This window comes from Taurulus bubalis (genome assembly GCF_910589615.1).
Source record: "Taurulus bubalis genome assembly, chromosome: 2".
In the NCBI taxonomy this organism is placed as follows: Eukaryota; Metazoa; Chordata; class Actinopteri; order Perciformes; family Cottidae; genus Taurulus; species Taurulus bubalis.
Genome location: NC_136590.1, coordinates 14,585,685 through 14,611,478, shown reverse-complemented (window position 1 = coordinate 14,611,478; position 25,794 = coordinate 14,585,685). Strand labels below are relative to the sequence as shown.

Below are 25,794 nucleotides of genomic sequence, written 5' to 3'. Positions count from 1 at the left end.
TTTTACAGAGAATATGCGCAAAAGCTTTAGAAGCGCTGAAACGGAAGTGTGCGTTTAAAAGAGGTCTGTTTTGCCACTAAATTTTGTTTTTCAAGATATGTGTCTGCACACTTGTAGCCTATAGTTAGTGCATACAGTGCAAGCAAAGTGCTGACTTTAAGGTTTAATGATGTTTACATCAATACCCAATGAATTGTGTGGAAATTGCAGCCCTTTTACACATAACCCGAAAGGGTATATGGGCTGTGATTCTGATGCTGCTCACCCAATAATGATCCCCAACGCCTCTAAAGCTCAAATTCAACAATCTCAAGATGAGTGTTTCCAGTGTGCTGCAGCAGGTAATGGCATGTTGATAATGTTTTGTAACATTATATATACAGTATATCACATAGGTTAGGTAAACCAACAACACTGTTTCAGCCCACCTTAATCAGTGTTGGTGTATTCATTGTAGCTCAATCATGAACATGTGATCCACGACAAATATAATCAATTTATTAGTCATTCAATTAAGCAATCACTGTTTACAAAAGTGAATGTTTATTCACCTTTTTTTTTTCGAGCATGTATGATTCTTTTCTCTTTGTCTACCTTGGGAAGTTGATTGGCCGTGAGACACATTGTGGGCGGGTCTTACGATACTCGTGCCTCTTTAACCGTCGGTTATTGGTTGTTTCCTTGAACAAAAGGAGAATTTGCGTTCCTCATTGGAGGGAAACGGCAGAAGGCCTTCGTTTGATTGGTCGGCGCAGCTGGCGGGAGAGGTTTTGAATTTTCATAGCGGGTCCTCGATTCAGTCAGTTTTAGTTCAGTCAGACAATAGTTCATGTAGTAGTTTGTGAGCTACAGTCAGTTTTAAATACCAGGGGTAAGCAGTAAATATATGAAGAATGGCGGAACCGCTGAAGGTAAGTACCAAAACGTCGAAATTTGCCGCTTGCTAATTTGCTGCCAGTGGAGCTAGCAAGCGGTTAACGCCACTGTTGGTGTTTGTGAAACTTTTTTGCAACGGTTAAATTGTGCTCACGAACGTCGTTTAACGCTTGTTAGTAACTTTGATAACATTTAATATAACTATCGTTAACGCACTGGTCAAGAAAATGGTTACTACTAATCGCTTAATAGGGTTAGTGTTACGACAGTTTGATGTCGCGTGAGGCCGATACGTTTTTAGAAACCATCCGGTGTTATGGTTTAATAAGCGACCGTGTTAACTGACGACTTTTCATCCGAACGCTTCCGTTGTTGTCGTAGTTGTAGACGGCTCTTTTAAAATAGGAAGAAAACACTTAGCTGCCCTCGTGAATGACGCATTATTTAATCTGTAATATATGATGATATTATCATTATGTATATGAGAGGGTTTGACACTGTATTAAAACAAAATTAAAGCGCCATTCTCGATACGGCTGTCGTAACTAGCCAGTTAACAGGGTCGCATGTTAAACCGTAACACCGGCCGACGTTAGTTGGGTGTAGGTAACCCTAACCAGTAACGTTCAAACATCTGCCCTCCTGAAGTACCTTTTGGCGACACATTGTGCCGAGGTTACTTGTAGCATAAATTAACCCTTTGTCGTGCAATGCAAGACAACTCAAAGTATAACCTTGTGTCATTCGCAGCAAACCCTTGTAAACAAGCCGGTGGAGAAGACGAAGAAAGATCCGAAGCGTATGTCAGTGGAGAGGATCTACCAGAAGAAGACTCAGTTGGAGCACATTTTGCTGCGACCGGACTCCTACGTTGGCTCCGTAGAGCCCGTCACCCAAGTAAGAGGTCACATGGCATTCTCGATTTAAGTCCTTGGTTAAATCTCACAGAAGAAGAATGTTGCTCTCTGCAAAGTTGTGGCATGTTGATAAGGAGAACAAAGAATGAATGGTTCACATTATACTTCTTTCTTCAGCAAATGTGGGTATATGATGAGGAAGATGGACTGAACTGCCGTGATGTGACGTTTGTGCCGGGGCTTTACAAGATTTTTGATGAAATCCTTGGTGAGTAAATAGCTTAGATGGTGTGTAAAGTATGTAGACAAATTGCAGGCCATCACTTGGTGGTCTTCCAATACTGATCTCTCCCTACTTTCTACAGTAAATGCAGCTGACAATAAGCAGAGAGACAAGAGCATGTCCATCATCAAGATCAACATAGACGTGTGAGTAATATATAACATTGATTGACCAATTTTAAGATCTCAAAATATTTTGTGTTGCCAAATCGCTCCATATCCAGCTCAATTAGTATACCAGAAGCACATGATGATGATGATGATGATGATGATGGTGTGTGTGTTCCTTTTTAGTGAGAACAACACCATCAGTGTGTGGAATAATGGGAAGGGTATCCCTGTGGTGGAGCACAAAGTGGAGAAGGTTTATGTGCCTGCTCTCATCTTTGGACAGCTCCTCACTTCCAGTAACTACGATGATGACGAGAAGAAAGTCACTGGTGAGACTGATATAGGAATTCTGATGACTGACTTGTATTTATTGGAATATATCACATTTTAACATCCTGTTTTTTGTTTTTTTTTCTGTTTTGGCCATCTTGGCTTTTGGTTTTGATTATTTTATTTAAATCACACACTATTGCAGAGATCTAGGTCTGTGATGATAATGCTTGATGCAACTTTGCATTAAAAGTCAACAGATTGTGCAGCTTATCAATAACAAATGTTGTGTTTATATTGAAACTATTTATTTGAAAACCCGTTAAAAAAAACGCCACCAAAAAGGCTGCTATCATCATTAATAATAATCACACAGACTCCATTGTAAGAGTATAGTTTAAACATCCCCGTTCCCAAAAAGATATTTCATCACCATTGCAAACTATGAACATAAGACCTGGTTACACAGACATGTATTGCAATTTAAAGCCACACATAGGGTTTTGTATACATACAATACAGCCATGGCTTGTGTTTAATCAGTCGACTATTGCCTTTCTAGTATCCTAACCCACATCTTCATACCAATAATACTTCTTCTTTAGGTGGACGCAATGGATATGGTGCTAAGCTTTGCAACATCTTTAGCAAAAAGTTCACTGTAGAGACGTCCTGTAAAGAGTCAAAGAAGACCTTCAAGCAGGTAGGGGGAGGCTGACTACAGTTACTCTTTTGTAATTATTGTAACTTGAAAAGGAAATATGTAATTTCACAATTTCGCCATGTTTTCCACAGAGTTGGTATGACAACATGGGTAGGACAGGAGATTCCCACATCAAATCTTTTGACGGAGAGGAATACACTTGCATCACCTTCAGCCCGGACCTAGCCAAGTTTAAAATGAGCACCCTGGACAAAGACACAGTGGCTCTGATGACCAGGAGGGCGTACGACATCGCTGGATCAACCAAGGGTGTCCGTGTGTTTTTCAATGGCAAAAAGCTGGCAGTAAGTTACCATGCTGTTTAAGTTTTCTTTCTCGCGTTCAGCTTGTTGCTTTCTAAACCACCTACCCATCGGCTATCTCTTACCAAACTACAAATTGGTTGTATTTGTCCTTTCATTAATAGATTCAAAATTCCCCTGACACAGTCAGCAAATGTCAAGACGGCTTCCAGAAACTTAATACTACATTTTGAAGCTGATTCCATTTCAGGCCAACCTCCTTGCACTGAGAAAATGTTAAAAGAAAATTAATTTGCATTCGGACCACTAAATTATATATCATGTCATTTCTCAAAGCCTTTTTCACATGGCTTTAATGTAGGGTTTGCATGAATCATTTTAAATGTACAAACATAAATAAACACAACTCATTTTCTACCATTTTTATTTTGAGTTTGAACTTTTTTATATATATTTTTTTACCGGTCATTGCATAAGCATGTCGAGGTTAAATCTTGTGATCAAGACTAAAACACCTTTGTTCTCCAGCTTACATGTTTCCGTAACTACGTGGACATGTATGTGAAGGACAGAGTGAACGAGCTTGGCGCTGCCCTCATCGTGGTCCACGAAATTGTCAACGAGCGCTGGGAGGTCTGCCTCACCATGAGTGAGAAAGGTTTCCAGCAAGTCAGCTTTGTCAACAGTATTGCTACAACCAAGGTAATGTCATTGATTGTAAATGTGTAACAGAGTGATATATTTACTGCTGGTTCTGACCTCAAAGCTAAACCAATTGATTACATTTTTAAAGTAGTCTGATGGAATTCTGGGCACCCATTTTTTTTAATTTTATCTTAGTTTGTCAGCCCTGTTTAAATTTAAATTGAAGCATTTAAAGCTGACTGAACCAGTAGACTAGGCTCCTTTGGCGGCTAAGTACAAGTTTGGCAGCTCTCCCGGCCACTTTGTCACTATGATTAAGACCTATGTTCTTTATTCTCTAACTGGGATCTTGTGTTTATACTCTGGACCTCAGGGAGGGAGGCACGTTGACTTTGTTGCTGACCAGGTGGTTAGCAAGCTCATTGAAGTCGTGAAGAAGAAGAACAAAGCTGGGGTGGCCATAAAGCCTTTCCAGGTACAGTCATCTCATTGTGATTTTAGGGGGGGTTGTATGAAGCTGAAATTACGTGATTACATTGTTGTCATAATTGCTAGAGCAATACTCAGTAGCTGAGTGGAAAATGATCCAGAGATTTCTAGTCTCTTGTTTGCAGAAGACATAACTGATAATTCTCCACTCCCTCTCCATCCAGGTGAAGAACCACTTGTGTCTGTTTGTCAATTGCCTGGTTGAGAACCCAACCTTTGACTCTCAGACCAAAGAGAACATGACCCTGCAGCAGAAGAACTTTGGGTCCACTTGTCCTCTCAGTGACAAGTTCATTAAACAGGTGCCCATGAAGAATCACTCACACTAGATTTTTACCCACAGAAGTGTAATCATTCAGATATCACAAATTCCTCTTCATTTTCTGTTCTCCATAGGCCACCTCCTGTGGGATTGTAGAAAGTATCATGAACTGGGTGACCTTCAAGGCTCAGACCCAGCTAAACAAGAAATGTTCAAGTGTTAAGCACACAAAAATCAAAGGGGTGCCTAAACTGGATGATGCCAATGATGCAGGTATTGTATACACACCAGTTTTTCTCTTTTACACAGTCTTGGTCTGTCGAGAAAGCCATTTAGCCGCCATCATCCTGCAATAACCGTGTTGTCTGGCAGGTGGGAAGAACTCCATCAGCTGCACGCTGATCCTCACTGAGGGAGACTCGGCCAAGACACTTGCTGTGTCTGGGCTGGGAGTGATCGGCAGGGACCGCTATGGCGTCTTCCCTCTCAGAGGAAAAATGCTCAACGTCAGGGAGGCCACACTCAAACAGGTTAGGTCAAACAGCATTTTGTTCATTGTCATTACATGGCAGCTTTATGTTTATTTTTATTTTTTTGCAGATGCACATGTCTTTCATATAAAGATGCAGCTTGTATTTTTGTATTTACCTTTGATGGACACAGATGCATTAACAATATCTTAAAATGCATAATAACAATGGGTTCAATCGGAGAACCGTATTGAGCATTATCTGTCTGTAATTTAGTTCAGCAAACGGATGAGGGTAAACTTGTTTGGTCTTCCTCATCAGATCATGGAGAATGCAGAGATCAACAGCATCATTAAGATCATCGGCCTTCAGTACAAGAAGAACTACAGCGACCCAGAATCCCTCAAGACTCTGCGTTATGGCAAGCTCATGATCATGACAGATCAGGTGTGACGGGAGTCTTTATTTTTATCTTGGACAACTTTTAAATTTTTTGTTTAGTGAATTACATTTGTGCTCATCTTTTTAAACTTATTTCATTGCTGCTTAGTGCTATCATGGCGCACTTTGTAAACTCTACGTTTCACATTTGTCACACACTTTAGTTTTGGTGCAGTGCCACATGTAAAAATAGATTCATCTTTACTGAGAACATTAATATAACTTGACTCTTCTGTATTCCTGTGATTTTGACAGGATCAAGATGGCTCTCACATTAAGGGCCTTCTAATCAACTTCATCCACCACAACTGGCCATCACTGCTGCGCCACAACTTCCTGGAGGAGTTCATCACCCCAATCATCAAGGTGCATAGTCTACCACTGAAACCACAAGATGTCTGGGCTGTGTTTGACAAGTTATTTCATTATTTATTTAAAGAAGCTAAATTATATAGGAATAAAGAATATATAATGTGAGATAAAGGAGGATTTACAGACCTGGTAGAGGTCACACTTGTTGAGTAGTCTCCCTGAAATTGCAACAACACTGCCATCTGGTGTCAAAACCAGAGAACCTTTGCTTCTTGACGACAATTCTTCCATTTATGTAAAAATCTTGCTCTTCATAAATCCTTTTTATGGTGATATTCTATCCTTATTTTACCATTTTTGTCAACAAACAGACTTCTTTCCTTTTTCCATCTCTTTAGGCAACTCATAAGAAATCTCAGCTGTCTTTCTACAGCATCCCTGAATACCATGCATGGAAGGATAGCCAGCCCAACCACAAATCTTGGAGAACAAAATACTACAAAGGTTTGTTATAAACCCCTGTGTGGTAGTATACATGACAAGTAAGCAGCCCTTCATACCTGGCCAATGTGATGGTATAACCTTGTGTCTTTTATAATGCTCTATCTAACCTTTTGTGGCCTTTGTTCATCCAGGTTTGGGAACCAGCACATCGCAGGAAGCCAAGGAGTACTTCTCTGATATGCAGAGACATCGTATCCCATTCACGTACTCTGGACCTGAAGATGATGAAGCTATCACCCTTGTAAGATGTCACCAGTCTTGTTGGCTGTTTTATCATCCAATTAAATTCATAGTACAGCCGGAGAGCACCCATAAAATATAATTAACACTTTCAAGGCCCTTTTGGAAACCAATTACAGGGTGCACTATACATTATCTCAAACTTCCTGACTGATATAATTATTAGTTGGAGTGTTAATATCTGGTTCTTGTGTCCTTTGTTGTTATTGTTTCACCCAGGCCTTTAGCAAGAAAAAGGTGGACGAGCGTAAGGAGTGGCTGACCAACTTCATGGTCAACAGGCGTCAGCGCAGGTCTCACAACCTGCCAGAGGTAACGTGCCAACAATTGATTAATTTGATGTGCTTTATTACTGTTTTCTTTTGATTTTCACTCTATCTCGCGGTCACTTCACAGGAGTACCTGTACAGTGCGTCCACCAAGTCCCTCTCATACAACAACTTTGTCAACAAGGAGCTGGTACTTTTCTCCAATTCTGACAATGAGAGGTCCATCCCCTGCCTGGTGGACGGTATGTGAAATGATTATGATCACCAAGAACACGTTTGTATATCTTTTATAAACACTGTTTGTTAGCTGTGCGAGTGGTTTAATGTGTTTGTGTGTCAGGTCTGAAGCCAGGCCAGAGGAAGGTGCTTTTTTGTTGCTTAAAGAGGAATGACAAGCGGGAGGTGAAGGTCGCCCAGTTGGCTGGCTCGGTGGCTGAGATGTCAGCCTACCATCATGGAGAGGTGAGATGACATTACACATTTGATCAGTTAATTGTATAATGTGTTTATAATGCTGATGATTTTGGTTTTCTTTGGTTGTCTTTTCAGTATCTAAAGTAGCGCGTTTGTTTGTCAAGCCACTGCCGATTGTAACGTTCATATGTATTGTGTTTTCATTGACTTGGATTGTTTTTTACTTTTGCACATCGCATGACGTTAACCGATACATTGATTTGGATTTGATACAGTCAAGTCATCTGCTTCTAAATTAATTAACTCTCTGGTGAGCAGTACTAGCTATATTTAGCCTTTTTGATAATACTGTTGATTTAATCACTTCTACTCTTGATTTGACAGGTCTCTCTGATGATGACCATTGTTGGTTTAGCTCAGAACTTTGTGGGAAGCAACAACTTGAACCTGCTGCAGCCTATGGGTCAGTTCGGAACCAGATTGCATGGTGGCAAGGACTCTGCCAGCCCTCGATACATCTTCACCATGCTCAGGTCAGCAGCATCCCGGAAAACTACAATTAATCTAAAGATGCAGATTTAGGAGCGTGTGGGAGTTAATTTAATGCTTTACTTAATTGGTGATGAATTTTCCCAATTTTCTGTCCTTCCAGCCCTCTGGCTCGCCTTCTTTTCCCAGCTGTGGACGACAACCTGCTCAAGTACAACGTTGATGACAACCAGCGCGTGGAGCCAGAGTGGTACATCCCCATTATCCCCACTGTGCTGGTGAACGGTGCCGAAGGTATCGGCACAGGCTGGGCCAGCAAGATACCCAACTACGATGTACGAGAGATCGTTGGCAACATCCACCGGATGCTCAACGGCGATGAGCCTCTGCCCATGGTGAGGACAAGAAATGGCTGTTTGCTATCGTGTGTCTCCCGGTGGACAAACCAGATGATGACGGCGCCTTTTTCTCCCACAGCTTCCAAGCTATAAAGGCTTCAAAGGCACGCTTGAGCAGGTTATGGATAACCAGTTCATGAATACTGGAGAGGTGGCCATCATTGATTCCACCACCATTGAGATCTCCGAGTTGCCTGTCAAATCTTGGACGCAGGTTAGTCACTAAAGCTTTGTCCTACTTATCAGAGATGTGTTCAGGATGTCCCATCATGCATGTTGATGCTGCTTGTAACATTGCATCTATAATAAAATTAATTAAGTACTTTTGAGATTATTTTAATTACATCTATAAGTAATTTCACACGGTTCTCTATGGACTAGGTGTACAAGGAGAATGTGCTGGAGCCAATGCTGAATGGCACAGAGAAGGTCCCTCCTCTGATCACAGACTACAAGGAATACCATACCGACACCACTGTGCGCTTTATCATCACGATGACAGAAGAGAAACTGTGTGAAGCAGAGGCTGCTGGCCTCCACAAAGTCTTCAAACTTCAAAACACCCTCACTTGCAATTCTATGGTAACTGCTGCCACACATATACACACATCTAATGCTTAAGGGAGAGAGGATGGATCAAGTCTTCATGGAACTGACTATAATTATTATTTTCTTTTCTTTAGGTTCTGTTTGACCATGTGGGCAGCCTGAATAAGTATGAGTCTGTGCAGGGTGTTCTCAAGGACTTCTTTGAGTTGAGGATGAAATACTATGTGCTGAGAAAGGATTGGTTGCTCGGCATGCTGGGGGCAGAGAGTGCCAAACTCACAAACCAGGCCCGTTTCATCTTGGAGAAAATTGAGGGCAGCTTGGTCATTGGTTAGTGACTTTTTGTTTATTAAACAGTGCTGACATTTGATTTGAAAGACTAACAAACAGGGAAAATAAATAGTTAGTATTTGTTTTATTACTGTCCACTAATGGTGAGTAATCAAATTAAGTTTATAATAAAAGCTACTTCAATGTTTTATTTGGAAGAGCTTCTGAAATGGTCATATCCATAGCCGTCACAATGTAAATGATGATTTTAGCCCAAAATTGTGCAGACCTAGAATGTGTTTTTGATTTTTCTTTAATCAAAAGTATTAATAACGTTCATCTACTTTTAGAGAACAAGCCAAAGAAAGAACTGATTCGCATGCTGCAGCAGATGGGCTACGACTCTGACCCAGTCAAGGCTTGGAAACAGGCCCAAGAGAAGGTAGGCGACTTTGAATCCTATGGTTTTCAGCTCCTTGAATTCAGAATGCTCGATAGTCAGCCTCCACGAGGGAAAATATACATTTGTGTTCATGCTCTTAGAATGTGGCCATCACAGAGGAGGAAGAAGAGGAGGAAGGAGCGGAGGAGGAGGACACCAGCGGGCCAGACTACAACTACCTGCTGAGCATGCCCATGTGGTATTTGAGCAAAGAAAAGAAAGAGGAGCTGTGCAAACAGAGGGACGTTAAGGTGTGGTGTCCATCTATACTGTAATCTTACCAGCTTCAAATGTAACACTTCAAAATTGGTTTATCTCGTGTAAACGTCTTGGACCCAACTGCTGTTTCATAGATGACGGAGCTCAACACCCTGAAGAAGAAGGCTCCAACAGACCTGTGGAAGGAAGACCTTGCTGCTTTCTGCGAGGAACTGGAGGTAATGTCTCTTTATCTGTCTCCCCTTGTTTCTTCTGTACATACAAAGTACCTACCATATGTGACTGAGGCACCACCTCAACTAAAGTATGTCCACCACAGTTGTAGAGGTGGGATTGGCGATATAACTTCCATAATAGTCATATCTCCAATCCCGTGTTAGCATGCATGCATAATGACAACTGATCTAAGCCTCTGGTTACGTTCAGTTTTCGCTGTCAAACTTCTCTCTCCTGAATAATCTTCTGATCTTGTTCCTCGTGCTCAGAGAATTGAGGAAAAGGAAAAGGAGGCTGCCAGCATGCCTATCATTAAAAAGGGGGCTGGAAAAGGCAAAGCGATGAAGGTGAAGCAGGAGACTCTGCCCACGCCACAAGGTCGCCGTGTTGTTCCGCGCATTACCAGCTCTATGAAAGCTGAAGCTACCAGAAAGGCTGACCTTAAGAAAGGAGAACGCAAGAAGGGCAAAAAAGTCAAGGTATATCTTCACACTAGACAAGGGTCTTGGTCTGCCTTATTTATAGTTTATTGGGTTTATAGTAGTGGTGCAACGGATCGGATCAAATATCGGATCAGCTATTATAATTTTCTGCCGTCAATACTAATAGACGATTTATTGATGTTTTAATAATGGCAACTGGTGCCACAGTCCCAAAAATAATTTCAGTCTCTGAAGTCTGTAAATGTTGTCCCTTTTTTACTTTTGTTTTTTCTTTCTCATTATAAAACACAATTAAAAAAATATGGAAATAAAAGATTGTATTTTTATCAATTAAAACAAATCTGGTCATTAGTATTAGTTAATTATGTATTATTCGCTGCTTAGTGTAAATGAATATTGGAGATTAATTATGACCTATTTTATATTGCTGTGAAAACACGTTTCTCACCAAAACTACATTTTACGAGATTACATGTGAACACATTAAAACTTTCATGTGTTCACATGAATTTACCTTTGCCCAATCCATTTTGTTTTAGTACAGCACACTCCAATTGAAAGTAACATTTAGCTTGACCTCATTTCTGTAATTGTAGAGTGAAGATGTAGTGGTGAAGATGGAGTTTGGAGACGATGAAGAGAACGCTAGGCCGAGTGAGGAGGTTGGCTTGGCTGCACGACTGGGCAAGAAACCTAGAACCCAGAGGAAGGAAAAAGGTGAGTGGCTGAAAATGTTCCATTAGCAGTAGTTCACACTAAGCAAAGTTCTTTCTAAATCATTGTTCAACAATCGTGACCAAAATATAATTATTCTAATCAACAAGTAAGCAATCGCTCTTCAGTGCAAACTTCCAAAACCCTCAGAGCATTTTGAAACTAAAAACTGGGATTTTTTTTAATACATTTTAAGCGTTCTACCTGTTCGATAAACTATATTGTACTTTGCAGATAAGATAGAGGCTGCATACCATTCCGATGTTTATTATATCGACCCACAATTTTACAGCAACAATTACTCCACAACCCCATCACGACTACAAACTGACTTGGGTGGTGTGCCATACTACTTAAGCTTGCAAAAATAGTATATAATTCCTAGCAAGATAGACACAATGACGGACTTCTGCTGGATGTTTGTAGAATAGTAACAGGCTGGATATGTGTGCGTGTTATGCATGGCCCACAGTGGATGGTTTAGGGAGCCTGGAATATCACAGGCTCCCTAAAAAAAAAAAAAAAAAGCGAAAACCTTGACCATCATGAATAATGTTTGACAGTAAATTATTACAGATTGCACATTTTCCAATACTGTAATGAAGATGCATTGCATTTTTGTTTGAGATGACTTAAAAACACACTTCTCTACAGAAGCAGCAACCAGCAGGCAGAGCACTCTTCAGTTCAAGCCTGTTGCCAAGAAGCCCAAAACGAATCCGTGGTCGGATGAGGAGTCGGATGCCAATCTGTCCGACAGTGAAATGGAGGTTGCCCCCAGAGAGAGGGTTGAACGCAAAACTAAAGGTGAATCTACCAGATGAACCTGACTACTAACATTGCTTAGAAGTATAAGGTTGTATCCATTGTTATGTTTCCCATCTATTGTCCTCCATGCCAAATACTGGTCACATCACTTTTCTATCTTCCCAGACAGCAAAATCAAGAGGCAATCACTTTAGAAATGTTTGGACTTTTAATGACAACACGGATACAAAGCATTTCCAAAGAGGCTAATTAGCTCTCAATCTCAATTCGCCCCAAACCTATCTTTGCAACAGCTGTTTGAGTACTTGTCTATTATAGGAGGTCTTAAGTAAAACAAACTGCTACTTCCTCTGATTCCCATGGCAGCTTTGCTAAATCAAACCATTCTGTTGCCCGTTTCTTAAGCTGCGGTGAAGTACAGCATGTCCGACAGTGAAGATGAATTTGATGACTGGGGGAAGAAGGATGCTCCGAAACGGACAGCCATTATCAGTGATGATGACGATGATAGCTTTGCCCCGGAGCCCATGGCCGACAGCGACGTGGACTCTCCTGCCCCACCTCCCAAAGCTCCAGAACCCACGTGAGTATGAAACAACCAACGACTTAATGTATGAAGCTTCTTTCACATAAAGATTGTTTTTGTCAAATTATTAACCTTGAATCAAAATGTTGTCATTTTCATGCAGGAAGAAAACGGCAAAGAGCAAACCGACAGTTAAAGAAGCTAAAGCCAAGTCGAGCTGTAAGTAATTTCAATGGATACCCGTGTGTCGAGCTTGTGAAACGTTGAACCAGGGCTCTGAGGTTTCATTATTTGCACTTTGTGGTACTCTTGCAGCTCCGTCCGATGATCAGTTGCCTGTACCCAAAGCTCCAGTTCAGCGTAAAACCAAGGCAGCTGCACCCAAAAAAGCTCCTGTTACCAAGAAACCAGCTGCATCTAAGAAGGCGGCAGGTAATTAGACAAGCCTGTTGAGCCTAATTACAGACGACTCAGAGTGGTTTATATGTCTCGCAGATGCATTGGTAAAGTTATAATGAAGCTGTTTTTATGTATTCCTCATCAAATTGTATCAGCAAATTACAGTAAAGTTCAATTGTAATAATAGTTGTACAAATATTTCTGATAAGTACATGTTTATTGGTGGTTAAAATAAATTATAATACGGGTAGATGAAATTGCGCGACTATCATTTCAAACAAACATGTTTTGTGTAAACTTTGATATTTTGGGGGGAGTGACTTTTGATGAGAATGGCAGCGGGGAATAATGGAGAGGAGATCACGCTCTGAGCGAGCAGACTAATTAGTGGGGAGCGAGTGTGCGTAAAAAGAGAGATAATTACCGTCTCTCTCCACTCGAGGCAGTACTGTATCGACAATAATGTACAGTTCAAGGGTTTGCCGGCCCCACGCGTCGGGCCTAAAACACCCTTGAACTGTACATTATTGACGATACAGTACTACCTCTCGTACTTTATTGCCTAAGTATAATGCATCTTTCCCTAATCTGCAACGTTTTTTTAACTTCACATAGATGTGAAGCAGCCATCCATCCTAGATGCTCTTTCTAAGTCCAAAGCCGCTAAGAAGGGCCCTTCATTTGACTCCAGTGACTCGGAGAGGGAAGCCAAAGCTCCGGTTACAAAGGCGAAACCAGTTTTGAAGCGAAAACAGGTCGTCAGTGACGACTCCGACAGTAGCGCAGACGACCTCATGTCACGCCTCAAGGCCAAAACAACTGCCAGCAAGGTCAGTGTCTACGTGGTTAATGGACCATGTGGACCCATATTTCATAATCTATTCATTTCTTTAGGTATTGTAGGGCACAACACATTTTTATAGCTGAATGTTTTCTCTTTTGCAGAAAACCAAACACTGTGACGAGGACGACAGCTTCCAGGTTTCAGACCAGGAGGCGGCGGCGCGAGACAGGCCTGCACGTGCCCGTAAAACTGTAACCTACAACCAGGACTTGGACTCAGATGAAGACTTTTAAATTGAACTTACAGAGTCTTCTTAGATTTAAGTAGACATAAGTTATATGTAGTCTGAAGTTATACATGTAGTTTTTTTATTAATGTCTTGGATTTTATCACTTGGAAAGATGGTTGCATTTACGCTAGTGGCTGAGACTAAAAACACAACAGAACTGAGTCATAGTAGCAAAAAAAAATCTCATCCTGTCTGGTCAGAAGTTAAAACACACATCTAGTGCTTTGCAAGTCTAGTTTTAGTCTTCTAATTTCTAATAAGTCTTCTATTTTTCTAATGTATTTTGTAATTCACTTTGTTTGTTTTTGTCCTGTAAATATTTCAATGGCTATTCATGTTATATTTAGAATAACAATAAAGTTCTCTTTGTATTGATTATGCTTGAACTTGTTATTTGCTCCAGGGCTAACGTCTATTGAAATCTCTCATCTGTCTGTACAAGTTAGGTTCCCAGTTAATAAATGGTTTGTGAGGGAGGAGCGTCAGCCGCACATGTGCTAGATATACTGTGATGGGATCAGTCATTGTGAAATGTGAAAGGGTAAGCAACATTTTATTTCCACATCAAGAGTTGCTAAATAAATTTGCTTTCTTTTTTTTAGTTCAAAAGTGTAATTTGTGATAATTTTGATTAAGTAACTATGTTCCTCGTTGGGCCGATCCAAATATAAACACTAAGAAACTATCTTTTTATTGCTTGCCTATAATAACGAATCCTAAACCTCCAAGCTCAATGAAAGTTGTCTGCTGCTAACTGAATGAGTTAGCAGCTTGTACAGTTTTCAATTTGCTTCTTCTAATCTTGTCCATTGTGGGGAAACTGCAAATGGATCCTTCCTGCTATTTAGGAAGCTCTTTGAAATGCTCATCAAGACTGCCTTTCTTGGGTAAACACCAAGTCTGTCTGGGACCCTTGATGAGTACAGATTAGGACGTAGCAGGAATTTCCTAAACCGTTGCCGCCCTCTCAAATTGTATCCCCTGCAAACCTCAATCCCATGCCATTTGGAGAGAGAGAGAGAGTGAGAGGAATAGACGCTGGTGTGCACATTGAACATAACGCTTTGTTGGACACTTTATATTGGTTCAAATATTCCTTTGGTTTGTTATCTGACTGGAAGACAACAGTATTTTTTTTTTTTTTTAAAGGATTATCAGAGAAGGTATGTTTTGTGTGTCTCAATTGGGCTGAACCTGTTGTGTCATCTCGATGCCTTTTGGCTTGTTCTTAAAAGTTGTTTTATGAGGAGAGCTTCAGACAGACAAGCGGCTCAACCAGCCTTCCACAAGTAGCAGCTTGTAGCGGATACCGGCTGTATTCATAAAGTAACCAATATTATCCCACGGTTGGGTTCAACTGATTTCTCTTACAATCGCTTTAAGATCATGTGTTAAATGAACAGAAACCTAACTTAAAGAAAAAGAGACTTAGGGTGTTTATTAATATAGTCAAATGTTCTTGTTTCATTCTTTGAGTGATAATTGCTGTTATTGCAGGTGGGATAATGTTTAATATTTGGTTTCAGGTCCTTGGAACGGGAACCCTCATCACCACTGGAGTAGCCGCATAAACCTGGGACCGACCTTTGACCTGAAGATTGGTCGGTTTAGGCTCACTGAGAAATTAATTATAGACAATAAGATACATTTTAGTTTTTTTTCTTTTTGAACCAGAGAAGGCAGAGACGGACAGGCGAATAGATCTCCAGATTTTCTAAGAAGCCATATCCAAGACAGCGCTGCAATCATGGGCGAATGGGGCTTCCTCAGTGAACTCTTTGAAAGCCTGCAGGCCCACTCGACGATGCTTGGTCGTTTCTGGCTCTTACTCATGCTCGTCTTTCGGATACTGATCCTGGGAATCGTAGCAAGTGACCTGTTTGAAGACGAGCAAGCGGAGTTTGCCTGCAACACCCTGCAGCCGGGCTGCAAACAGGTGTGCTATGACATGGCCATCCCCATCTCCCAGTACAGATTCTGGGTGTTTCACATCGTCCTCATTGCTACACCATCCCTGGTTTTCTTCATGTATGTCATGCATCACCACAACAAGAGGAGCGGTCGCTCTAAATTCTGCCAAAGTAGCAGCCAGGACGACAGAGAAGAGCACCATTTAAGGAGGCTGTACATTGTCAATGTTGCCTTCCGCATATTGGCAGAACTGGTCTTTCTAGTGGGCCAGTGGATGTTGTACGGGTTCAAGGTGGAGGCCCAGTTCCCCTGTAGCCGCTTTCCTTGCCCCTACACAGTGGACTGCTTCACCTCCCGCCCTGCGGAAAAAACTGTCTTCCTCTGCTTCTACTTCACTGTGGGCGTGATATCAGCAATTTCCAGCTGTGCCGAGCTTTTCTACAGCTCCTTAAAGTGGTTCTGCTCCAGCCAGCCGCCCCCCACCCCAGAGGGCTCTTGCGTTGGCCAGAACCTCCACAACATCAAGCATGAGGTGGAGCAGGGGGCGAAGGAGAAGCCACGAGGAAGGACGATGTCAGAACCCTGCAGCGCGAGGCCGAAGGCCGGGTCACTGAGGAGCAGCGCGAGCAGGAAGGTCTCCAGCATCGGCCACAAGCCCAGGGGAAGCAAATATGTGAGCACCAGGACATTCATGGTGTGAGGCGGCCGCCATTCAAACAGCAATCAACTATTTCAATGTTAGAGCAATGTTACTAATCCCTCTATGCTCTTTTAAGTATTTATAAGTATTTCACTAATAATGAGGAAAGGAGATTTCGTGATTGCAGACATCAGAAGGAAATGCTTGGGAGACAGTCATAAGATCAGGAAATGATCACAGACAAAAGAAAGATAAAGCTGGCACATTGTTGATTTGTTTGGTCTCATGAATCATTACAGACCAAAAACAGTTCAGGGGGGGTTCACTTGTTTAACACTTACTGGGTCTTTGTTTCAAGGAGAACTGGTTGGACACCCGTGTGCCACGACCCCTCTTAACGGAACAATGGTGAACATTGTGTTGTTCCAGGGATTTTTGACAGTGAAGTCAAAATCTATAGATGAAGATAACTGATGGAAACCATTTTCTGGCATAGCACCAACACTGGAAACGGTGAAGCAGGTAGCCGGGTTCTCACACGCTCATGTAGGAACGAATCAAAAACAGCACTTCAGAATCTTTCGATGAGTTCAAGGACATTTTCAGATGTTTTACTCTTTTTTTTTTCTTCTTTTTTTACTGAATATTATAAATGTTTACACATTTCATTATCTTTGCACTTCTATAGCAGATATGTATGCTCATCATGTTTCTTTTTTAAGTGCACTGTAAATGGGTCGTCTTCAAGTCGAGTGCAAAACATGCCCGACAGTATGAGATGATTTGGGAATCAGTTTCTCTCTGATTGTTGTTGCAAAATGTCAAACTGCACGTCAGAATCAGAGCTTTGTGGCATGTTGAACATGAAGCTACTCGTTCATTTCTTTTATTCTGCATGTAGACAATTCCATTTTATTCTCCCACCTGAAATGGGATTTACATTTTTTTAAATAACTCTGCCCTTAATTGTGTCCTAACCACAAAAATAGGATATGGTCCTTAACTCATCACTGGTGTTGGACACTCATGAAACCTGCCTCATGTCATCACTTACAAATGTGTTTTGCTTATTGTTATCAGATCAAGTTTTTGCTTAAAAAGAAAATAGTATTTTAATGTGTGTTTAAATATGTCTGGAGGAAATATTTTCAACCTTCAGTTCTTGATACCGGCACAAAATAACAAAACACTAATCTCTGTCTCTGTTATAAGTTTATTTTCTAAATGCATTTCTGTTATCTGCTGAGGAAACCATCATAATGCCTGCACCAAAACATGAAAATGCGAAATAAAAAAAAATCACATGGGAAATCCATAAAAAAACTCCACTAATTAATTTACTGGAATATGTTTTGGAAGAATATTTGGGGAAAACGCTTTGATAACAACAGCGTCAAGGAAATCATCTTCCCTTCCGCCTTCTTTTAAGAGTTTTTGTGTCAACAGTAGGTGGCAGCATTGAAACAGAAACAAACTTCTCATGCTCTCTTCAGCAAGATGACTTCATTTGTAGCCACATTTGACAACTGACAGCATCCGCTTGAGTTTCCAGTAGAAGATTTCTTTCTCGAGACCTCTGCATGACACCGCGGTTGTTAATTCATGTATATCATCGTGCCAATTGAAGGTTAGTTCTTTGTTTTTAATGGTTACTGCTGTATTTGCAGTGAGATCACTCTCACATGAAGGAAATGTGATTGTCATGTAAACATAAAGTAATCTAAATACTCTCCAAAGAAGCTTATTTTTGACTCAAAGACTCCTCCAATAACACACGCACACACACACACACACACACACACACACGCACACACGCCTCCTGCTGTTCCCGGGATGCATCATATATGCAGATTGCAGAGCGGTGCAGGCTCTTTGATGTGCATAGAACAGAATTCTAGATGTGTTTTATATAACCACTGGAGAGGGAAGGAAGGAAGAGGATTACAGTCAAAACTTTCCTTGTTTCCTTTTGTTTGCCCGCATCTCCACCTTTTCATGTCTGCCTTGTCAGAGTGGAAGTATGCCTGTTTCGGTCTCCTTCTTCCTTCCTGTTCCATAGTTCAGCCTGTCTTTTCTGAATCTGGGGAGGCCTCGCTGCTGGAGTCTGTCTCAAAGAAAATGTAGGGCATCTGTTTTCAGCGACTCCCTTCACACTGACACGGAGGAGGTGATGGAAGTGATAACATCTTTCTCTGCATCTCTCCCTCCACCCCCTTCCTCCTTCGTCTCCTCCTTCATTCTCTCTCCACCTTGAAGGAGACACTTAAGGGGCTCCCTTTGCTCTCTACCTGTGTCCCCAGTCCGCTCAGTGCAGCTGACTGACTCCTCCACAAGCTCTCAGAGCATCTCCCGTTCTGCGAAGTCATGTCGGCACCATTCTTAACAAGAAGCTTTCTTTTTCAAGGGAAAATTCAAGAGACGTCACTCCAAACAGAGAGGCAACAGCTTACTCAGTTGCATTTCTCTTTGATTGGTTTATTTGCGGCACAGTTCTAAACAAATCAAGCCCTTTGTTTACTGGCTTGACTTTTGGGAACTTGCGATACAGTAATGTTGATTCCAGTCCCTGCAAGTTTGAAAGAACCTGTTTCACTGGCTCTTCTGGAAAGAAGATTTCCTGGAAAAAAGTAAGCAAAAGTAAAAACAACATTAAATTATGTGACATAGTTAAAGGTGGTTGATTTCCAGATTAATTTCCTTCAAAGAACTAAAAATGTTAATGACATGAAAACGATGTATATAATATATATATATATATATATATATATATATATATAAAAAAAATATATATATATATATATATATATAAAATATATATTGTTTTCATGTCATTAGCATTTCAGTTAAAAGTCAATATATATTTATGCATCAGCTGACCTGATCCTGAAACTAAATTGTAAAAAAAAATGGTTAAATAAACGTATAATATTATATCTTTAGAATGAATTGAAAGTGTACCAACTGACTGTTGACAATCAGTACCACATTACGTACTCTTTTACTGAAGCTGTCCTAAGTATGAAAGTACACATATCAGTAGTTTTTTTAATAGGAAACTACTTGGCATGGTCCATGCTTTGTTACCCTGCATTCCAGCGATCAGAAGACAACATCTACTTCCTTGTACCTACAATCCTTCCTTGTGGCTGGATGTGTTGGTGTGTTTACCTGGAGTCAGGGCCGAATGAACCCTGACCAGTCAAAATTGAGCTGTGGGCCCCATGTTGTATTGCATTGTGTGTGTCTCCTTTAACCTTTGAGCACCCATCAGCTGCAGACATGCACACGAAACATGGCAGCTTCATTATATTTTGCCCAAAGACCTAAAAAAACACCCAATGATTTCATCCTATAGTGTAGCTAGACACGGTTAGCAACTAGCTTGTGAACCTAGCAGTGCATGAAGCAGCTTGAGAGACAGATATTTCCCAAAAGAGACCAAAAACACAGCAAAAAGAGAGTGAATATTGGACAATAAATATGAAGCTACAAAACAGCTGCCTATCACATTAGCTTAATATATGTCTATCGTTTAGTGAGCATAAGATGTGATGGCAGGCAGATTGCGTTACCTTTGGACAAAGCCAGGCTGTGGAACATTCTGAAGCTTTGTCCACGTTCCCTCCACGGGCCCCTTCGCTGCCATTTTTCATCCATCCATCAGACGCCCACGGACATTCCCTCCTTTCCCCATCACCTGACTCCCCTACCAATCAACACACCTGTTGCCACTCCTCATCAGCCCTGCACCTTACACTTCATAACGTCATAGTTGCCATGCAGATTTTTGTATTGTTGTGTGTGGCGGTTTCTTGCGTTGTTGCTCTGGAGCTTCTGTCACTCCGCCCCTTTGACCTGGACCTGCCTGTCCGCCTGAACCCGCCAGTAAGCTTGATACTGTATATTCCTTCAGTAATCACTGAACTGAAGCTGTCTGCATTTGCGTCCTGTCCTCATCCACTGAATCGCAACAGGCCAGCCGTTTCCCCCTGTTTCCGGTCTTTATGCTAAGCTAAGCCAACTGGCTGCTGGCCTTGCATTTACCGCACGGACACGAGAGGGGTATTGATGTCTTGTTCTCGACAAGAAAGAGAATAAGCGCATTTCCCAAATGTTGAACTCCTCCTTTAAGTAAAAGGACGCTGGTGTCGGCCAAATACAAAATAAGGGTTATTGTTGCTGCTGAAATGCTCCAGAGCTTGAATAAAGTCGTCGTAACATTCCAGCTGTTGGTGTCACTGTGCCCCTCTAGTGATAACATACAAACCTGTTTGAATGTTTTATATGTGAACAGAAGTGTACTACTGCGCTACATATACATATCCGAGCTCATTTATGTAGCCGTGACCTTCATGACCTTCAGTAGAGCTGAAAGCGCTCTATGCATCTCTGTGTGTGCTGGCTGACCTCTGGTCGGCCACAGAGCCGGTGGCCAAGGACAGCTTACATCTCTGTCCTGGCTCAAAGCCGCTGAAGCGTGCCTCCAAGTTTATGGCATCACCGAAGAGCTTGGGTCACCGCACATCACACCTCACCACTCTATCTTCTCCTCCTCCTCCTCCTCCTCCTCCTCCTCACCCTTCCATATGTATCCCCCCTTCTCGCTTTCCCTTGCCACAGGGTGCACAGTGTGAACACAGTATTTACAGTGAAATATTCTTGCTGCCTCTATTCTTCCCTCCCTCTCATCTCTCCCTCCAACTGCTTTCTTCACTTCTTCCCGTTTCCCCTGCCAGGTGGGGGCGCAATGTGAATGGTGTACCGTCTCACCCCTTCTTCTCAAGGAAAATATTGCGTAAAAGCCCCTGGGCTTGGGCCACTTAACCATGTTGCATATAGTGCCTAGAGAGTGGATGAGCTGATTGCTCTGCCACCGCTGACACAATAGCTTTGTTTGATGACGATGATGCTTCTTGGCTGCTCTCCTCGCCAAGTGCGGCAATGTGTTTGACGGCGGTAAAGTAAATTGTTATGGTTCATTTGCAGCTTTGTGCAGTCTGGACATCTGGGTTTGAAGAGCTTCTTTCCAAAACAAGATATTGCCTGATTTACTGAAGCGCAGAGCCAAGAACATCAGGTTGCAATATTTCCCCAACATTAAAACACTGTGTTTTGGGACCGGCAGACGTCATGTGGTTCTGATTTATCCTTTTCCCATTTTTTTTTCTTCTTTCATTAGAGTACACAGTTTTGTAATAATAGATAAAGAAAATCAATATTCCTATGTGATCGACTGTATCCACAAACGGCCGATAGCATGCACGGAGTGCTGTAATGATGGATAAATGGATGGATGGGTGGAAGTAAAGTTGGGAGATTGAGAACACTCTCCCTGGTTTCTGTCAAACCTCCAACGGTGCTCACTTGTTTTGGATGTCCTTACGGCCCTCGTGGGAGATTACTGTGTGTGTGTGCACTCAAGTGTGAGTACTGTGTGTCCTTGTGAATCTAAACCTGTGTGTGTGTGTGTGTGTGTGTGTGTGTGTGTGTGTGTGTGTGTATATGTGTGTGTGTGTGTGTGTGTGGTTCCCCCCCGTGTGTGCAGAGCTGTCCAAAGTGGTGCGCTCAGCAGTCGTGCTCGGCTGCACACTAACACGATGTGACAGGGTAGAAATACCAGTACCGACCGCGCTCTCGCCCACCCACAGTCACACACACCAACTTCACCCGCCACAGCCGCCATTATCCCCTCCCCCATCCTTCACTCACTCCGCCACACCCCATTGGCTGTCTACCTCAGTCACTCCACGTCTTCTGCTCGGAGACAGCAACATAAGCCTCCACGTTCTCCCTCCCCCTTTATTTCACCCCAAAAAACTCTTCCCCCGGTTGTCTGCTTACCAGCAGCATTACGCGGGGTTCTAATACGCATCAGTAAGTGACATAGTATCAAGTGACATAGTATCAAACGGGACATATTATGCAATATCCCAATACGCCACATTTTCATATGTTCATCCGCCCAGCTTCGCGAGGTGAGGTCTTTCCCCCCGCTACTTTGCTTTCACTCTCCACTTCCAATATCTATGGCATCCCAAATGATGAACCAAGGTGACAGTCACAGTAGGGGACGAGTCATTTGACATTTGTGGTTGTCAACAGTTTGAACTCTGACCTCTGTTCCTTCACAGCGGGGGAGTTCAAGCTGGTATGACAAGGAGAAATGTAAATGCCGCTATCTTCTCATCCCAGCATCCTGGTGTCAAAGCTCAAGAAGACACCTTTCTATAACCTTCAGCTACAGTATTCGGGGAAAGTTGACTTTTCATGCAACACCTTGCTTCACATATTCATACCATTACACGTTTTCACGCCTGGATGCTGCTGGATATAAACATGATCTCTGGCTACTAAGCAGCTTCACTGGAGCATTTGAGTCAGTGCCTTGCTCAGGGACATTTCTGCTTTACTTGTTGAGCGAGGAGAGGGCTGCTGTGTGCTTTTCAATACTGATGAACAAGCAACAAGACATAAACGCAAAAAAGACAAAAGACAAGATCCCTCCTATTCACTCCCAAGGTGACATGATGAGGGCTGCACGAATGCTGTGTTTCAGTATCTTTTCATAAAAGGTATATAATGTCTGTTTCTCATGTCCTTCATTCTGAATAAATAACATCTCAATGTGAACGTAATGTCTTTGAGATAACAGAGCACTCAGTTCTTTTTGCTACTGTTCAATACTCTTCATTGTAAAAATGATGAATTCAGCATGGCCATTATATATAAATTGGACAGTTGAGAAACAAGGAATATTTTCATTTATGAAGTTCGAAAGATGGTTTACACAATGAAATGGTGCCAACAACTTCATTTGGTATAAAATCCTTGTATCACAATATGTCCTGTGTACACATTTATCATGCAGCAATATCAGTGCAATGTACAAATACTCTATTACAAGTAAAAATTAAAAAAATACTCTTGTCTCTGACTGTTATGCTATTACGTATTATGTGATTGGATTGTTTATACTGATGCATTAATGTGTAAGTACCATGTTAGTTTAATTTATCACAGTGCATTTACAATTTTATTGTATTTTCATTTAATGCTACTCCACTACATTTCAGAGGGAAATATGTGCTTTTTTACTCCACTGCATCAATTTAACAGCTGCACTTTGTTATTTTCCAGGTCAAAAATTGACATTAAAAACTACTTTTGTTTTTAGATATTTATTAGCAGTTCTACTCATTAGTGATTTTATACTTCCTGCCAATACGTAATATTTTGACATACTTTACTTGTTATGGGGTATGTTTCCACCACTGATAAATATGAGAGGCTGTGAGAGAAGGAAAGGGAATATAAAGGCCACAGAAGGGACAGCAATACTCCCTCTCCTCACCGTTTTGACCTTTTATACAGAATAATCTATATTAAGACTGAACACCCTGTCTACATTTTCTTTCTGCATCACTCTCCCTCTCACCTCTCCTCTCTTTGGGTTTGCGTGCACTTTCTCCCCCCCTTTCCTCCTCCCCCTGCATCTCTCCTCCCCTCTCTCCATCCTGTGTTTTTCCTCTATCCTCAGGGAGATGGCTGCATGCAGAAGCATTGTGGATCACTGAGCTTCAAGACTGTCTCTAAAAATTGCTAAATCTTTCCACAGAGCGTTTTTCTCAAGCGCTGAAAGGGGCTGGCAGTTTGATATGATGCTGCAATTTCTGTCTTGGAATTTGTTATGTGAGCTGATGGATAGGGGCTTGATGCATTATTGATGTAAAATGGTTTATTTGTCTTAGTCACAGATTATCAAGTCATATTCGGATTTTAAAGTAGTTTAAAGTTGACAGTTTGAACCATTTAAAAAGCATGTGATGTGAAATTTTCCTAACATCAATCATTTTAAATGTATAAAGTGTGAGCATTGATGGATGCAAAGCTCCTTTCCATCAGATTTTATCTACAGTAGTGTAAGTTTCACAGCAGTACAGCCCCGGAGGCATCCATATTGGATCTTCTCCAGTCCAGTGGAGGTGTGTGTGTGTGTGTGGGGGGGGGGGGGGGGGGGGGATACATTCTGGCTCCCTTCCAGCCTAGTGGGCATGAAGCTGGCCTCAGAGGCTCCTGGGATTTCCCTGTACACCAAACCCCTGTGCCCTACATTAACCAATTAGAGAAGAGAATTGCTTAACTGGACATATAAAAGACTGCGGTGGGGAACAGGAATAAATCAGGAGTAACGGGAGTCACGAAGAAGCACCTTGGGAAAGTAGATGACAGAGAGAGGGGGCAGAGCGAGAGTGTGTGTGAAAACTGTGGAGCGCTAATATAAAACACAGAAACTATAACGTAGCCCCCGTCATGCTCCATTGCATCTGATTCATCAGCCGTGCATTCCACACTCAGATGTGTGCTGCCGAATACACAGGCCTGTGATAGATGTTTATGAGCTAATGTCAATTTTCCTCTGTGAATTTACTGTCAGTGGATGATGTATGCACTCAATATCACTGGTTATTCTCCTCATATATTCTCTGTAACAGCTCCTATTGCAGAACACTGTCTTATATTCACCAATAGGTGTCGTCATTGTCCAGCTTGTTCTCAGGTTACCGCCGGAGGGATCGGGGCTGGTCGGGTGAGCCGCCCTTTCAGAACTACTGAGGCACTCTGTGTGGCGTAATGCAGCACTGTTGCCATAGCTCTGTCAGAGAAAGTGTGACAAAGGCCAGGAATTGTTTCATTTGTATTGACGTTAAATATGTTTTGTGTGCACATTTATGAATGAACAAATATGTTGGACGCGGACACTGAAGCTGCGGTTCAGAGACTGTGCACACCTGATGAAAGCAGGTGACAGGTGAAGGACAATGTGTGTACACAGTGTCACATCACCCCCGCGGTTCACCTTTATGTGTCAGTGTGTGTGTGTGTGTGTGTGTGTGTGTGTGTGTGTGTGTGTGTGTGTGTGTGTGTGTGTGTGTGTGTGTGTGTGTATGTATGTGTGTGTGAGGGCCTGTCCTTGCCATGGCCATGCTATTGTAAGCGACCCACATCAATTCATAAGGAATCTGCCCTTTTCCTAGGGCTGTCTGGGAAATGTGATGTGACATGTGGGATGAGCAAGACGGAGCAAAGGGGAAGCAGGAGGAGGAAGAGGAGGAGGAGGGGGACAAAGAGCGATAGGTGAGGTTGTTGTCAATAGATTCTAGAGAAACACCTTGTAACATATTTCATGTTGCAACAAAATGTATATCATTGATGAAATAATACAGCAATTATGGAAGATTATCAATTATTATCATGAAATAATAAATCTTTTGAAGACCGGCTCTTCGGTACATTACACATTGTAATCCATTGCAGTGGACTGGGCAGAG

At 41.9% G+C, this 25,794-nt stretch overlaps 2 protein-coding genes across 2 annotated transcripts; both read left to right on the top strand.

Annotated features, from left to right (window-relative positions):
* Positions 1-893: 893 nt before the first annotated feature.
* Positions 894-14,237, top strand: top2a (DNA topoisomerase II alpha; the record flags this gene model as incomplete). The annotated part of the gene is made up of 35 exons (XM_079236948.1): positions 894-911; positions 1,627-1,773; positions 1,911-2,001; positions 2,099-2,162; positions 2,310-2,455; positions 3,002-3,099; positions 3,192-3,404; positions 3,891-4,064; positions 4,381-4,482; positions 4,661-4,798; positions 4,893-5,031; positions 5,131-5,288; positions 5,550-5,675; positions 5,925-6,035; positions 6,380-6,485; positions 6,617-6,726; positions 6,945-7,037; positions 7,122-7,236; positions 7,335-7,456; positions 7,793-7,941; positions 8,061-8,292; positions 8,375-8,509; positions 8,677-8,877; positions 8,979-9,174; positions 9,465-9,556; positions 9,658-9,807; positions 9,910-9,993; positions 10,261-10,470; positions 11,031-11,151; positions 11,803-11,955; positions 12,322-12,499; positions 12,606-12,661; positions 12,758-12,874; positions 13,457-13,671; positions 13,787-14,237. 35 exons carry the CDS (start codon positions 894-896, stop codon positions 13,916-13,918), a joined length of 4,692 nt encoding a protein of 1,563 aa, XP_079093074.1. The 3' UTR covers positions 13,919-14,237.
* A 1,424-nt stretch (positions 14,238-15,661) lies between these two features.
* On the top strand, positions 15,662-17,029 carry LOC306733062 (gap junction delta-3 protein-like; the record flags this gene model as incomplete). Its single annotated transcript, XM_079214251.1, has 1 exon — positions 15,662-17,029. The coding sequence occupies one exon, from the start codon at positions 15,662-15,664 to the stop codon at positions 16,523-16,525; it is 864 nt and encodes a 287-aa protein (XP_079070377.1). The 3' UTR covers positions 16,526-17,029.
* Positions 17,030-25,794: the final 8,765 nt, after the last annotated feature.